The sequence below is a fragment of the Rhododendron vialii genome, chromosome 6a, assembly GCF_030253575.1.
Source record: "Rhododendron vialii isolate Sample 1 chromosome 6a, ASM3025357v1".
NCBI lineage: Eukaryota > Viridiplantae > Streptophyta > Magnoliopsida > Ericales > Ericaceae > Rhododendron > Rhododendron vialii.
In genome coordinates, this window is record NC_080562.1 from 26,261,252 (window position 1) to 26,264,088 (window position 2,837).

Genomic DNA, 2,837 nt, shown 5'->3' on the forward strand with positions numbered 1-2,837 from the left:
ACATCATCATTATATCTTTCGCATCAACTTTTTCCTCAACTTTCCCTACTTACCCATCATCATTACACTTTTACTCACTAATTTTTCAAAATGGAATCTACTTTTAGGGACAAAATAGACAATGCACCAACTTTTACCCACTAACTTTACAAAATGGACATTTATTAAGGGACAACCCAAAATGGAATATTGGACTTTAAATAAGGGACGGAGGGAGTAGTTAAATTGGCTTTTTTTTTTGAAAGGAATTTTTTTTTTATATTGTTAGAGCATCTCCACTCGTTACTTAGATTTTTATCCAAATTTAAATAAAAATGGTAAAAATTGATTTGGTATGAAGTCTTCACTCCTAAACTCATATTTTACTCAAATCTCATCCATTCACCACCATCATTGCCCATCACCGCCACCGCTCCACCAAAATCCAGTCGCCTCTGAGCACGGAGCATAAGAGAAAAATTAAACCATACCTAGAGGACATGCGCCAACCCAGTCTAACAGTTGCACTGAACAATATCGGCACCATGACACATGTGAAAGCTAAAAACCATAAGAACAGAAAGGAGGCATCATACATCTCCAAGCACACAAGTTAGGGAAAACATCAGCTCTAAAGCTTCAAGAGAGTAAAACAAACTAACCCTCAACCATGCATTTCATTGGAGAAACTAGCTAAAGTGGGTCATACCAAAGTCACTTGATTTTTAATTTTGATCCGCAAACATAAAAGAGTTCAACATGAAATTTCTATTCTTGCAGACTTTTTCTAACCTTTCCTTCCTTCCTGAACATGGTCCTTCACCCCAGCGCAATCCTGTAAGACCACCTTGGTCCTCATATCTATGGCAGAACTCCTCATCAAGGTAGCTTCCCTGATACGTACATCATTGTCAGTATAATATAACAAACTGCAGTTCAACTTCGTGGGCCCTATTGTTTGACGGGCTAGTAGTCTAGTAGTGATGGGGATTATATATCCTAGCAGATTTATGATCTCACCGGAGATATCCCGCAGGATATATAATCCCACCGATTCTTAGTGATACGGTTACTAATACCACTTTTATGTGGGACTATAATCCAATATTTTAACCAAACAGGCCACCTTGGACACATGGTCCAATCCAATGCTCATATGGGGTCCAAAAACCGAGCCCAGAGGGTAGAAGAAGTTCGATTCCTAAAATCTGAACCCAAAGCAGACAAAATAAGGTAAAGGAACAGAAAAGGATAGTAAACAGTTTTGGGATCACTTTGGATCCTGAGTTAACAATCTCGTTAATCGTATGCCACCATTGACCATACCCATGTACGATTCATGCATTTAGTTATGTAAATAGTTACGTGTTCCGTAGTAATACTAGATTGTTGGCAAAAAGAATCAATGTCTCATCAATAGTACACCAACCAATGAACGATCTAGTAAGCAAATAATTATCTACTGAGGAGAATATAGATGGCTGTGTAATGCAAACTATAGTCCATAAGACATTACAGCAAACAAGCACGTGGAATAACATGGCATGCCACTAACTAGCTTCTGGACCATATTATCTTTCTGGAGAATTAAGGAAAGAAAACTAAACAGAAACTATAACAATCCTGTAAAAACCATATACTGCATTGATGCACCTACCCACATTGTTGATGAATAGCCATAACATTGTATCATTATTCGGTGTGTAGCAATTAACTCTAAAAACAATGTTCATTGAAATTTGTAATTTACATCAGCAAATTGTTATGCCGATCCATGGACACAAAACTGAATGTGCAATGAAGTTAGTTCAAAGTGAGCACTAATCCTACCAAAATGGTAAAGGAGGAGGAGAAGAAGCTGTAAACAAGGTAAGCTGTACAAATTAACTAATTAAGAGTGGTGAACAATAAGAAGTTAATCCTAAGCTAACTCCAAAAAAAGGTTACGAACATGGTATGGTAGATTGGAATTCATGATTTATATGCATCCTCACAAAAAAAAACGTACTCCCAAAAATAACAAAACATGGCAGCAAGCAATATCCAATATGCGCAACGAATACACGGTATGTATGAGAATCTTGCCTGGTTTCTACTTTTTCCTTGCTTTTCGTTTCCTTGTTCCGGCTCTCTCAACTCTATTCTTCTCTCCATGAACTTGACTCCCCAGCAAGCCATGTCTCCCCAGTAAAACAAGGCTCTCTTTGTAACTCTCTGCATGAAACCAGGTCGAAATGCTGACATTGCTATCAACTTCAAGTTCTGTAAACTTTTCAGTCTCAGGGTCATAAGAAAGAAGCTTCCCTGCACTCATTTCAACCAAGAGGTCACCACTCTTTCTAAACCCAACCATCCTCTCTGTAGGGGTTCGATTTAGGAGATGGGACCTTCGCTTGAATTAGTACTTCACTTCCGCTACTCCGTTCCTCCGCCGCTGACCCTGCAACAAGTCACTAAGGCTGGAATAGCCTAGTGACCCTCCGACGATCAAGTTAGATGTAAGGAGAGATGTTTTTAGGTCTAGGGTTAGGGTAAGATGGCATACCTCTCAAAGATGAGTATCCCTTTGTATTTATAGACCTAGGTTAACTTGGGCTCCAAGCTAGTGCGTGGAGGTCACGCTTAGGTAACCGCCTCGGGTGACATCATAGATGACGCACTGGATAAGACGGTTACGAAGCACATGGGCAGGCCTGGCACACATGATCCTTTTCGCCACGTGTTGCTCATGGTCCCCTCCTGCTATGCTGCATTCTACCAAGAGGCCCAAACGGAATGCACACCTCGGTAATTAACCGAAGTGTCAACAGGAGACCTGACGCCAAGCGAGTAAACAGAAAGGTATACACAGGCCCGTG

The 2,837-nt window shown here is 40.2% G+C and overlaps 1 protein-coding gene across 1 annotated transcript; it reads right to left on the reverse strand.

Moving 5' to 3' along the window:
* Positions 1-450: 450 nt before the first annotated feature.
* LOC131329970 (uncharacterized) lies at positions 451-2,332 on the reverse strand. Its single transcript, XM_058363421.1, has 2 exons — positions 2,065-2,332; positions 451-872 (listed from the first exon to the last, which is right to left on the reverse strand). Exons 1-2 carry the CDS (start codon positions 2,266-2,268, stop codon positions 705-707), a joined length of 372 nt encoding a protein of 123 aa, XP_058219404.1. The 5' UTR covers positions 2,269-2,332; the 3' UTR covers positions 451-704.
* Positions 2,333-2,837: the final 505 nt, after the last annotated feature.

Bases quoted from the DNA above. Each gene is read 5' to 3' on its own strand.
- LOC131329970 (XM_058363421.1), bottom strand. From the start codon at position 2,268: ATGACCCTGAGACTGAAAAGTTTACAGAACTTGAAGTTGATAGCAATG. The intron at 873-2,064 runs GCAAGATTCTCA...TGTACGTATCAG, and splicing joins AAGGAAAAAGTAGAAACCAG to GGAAGCTACCTTGATGAGGA.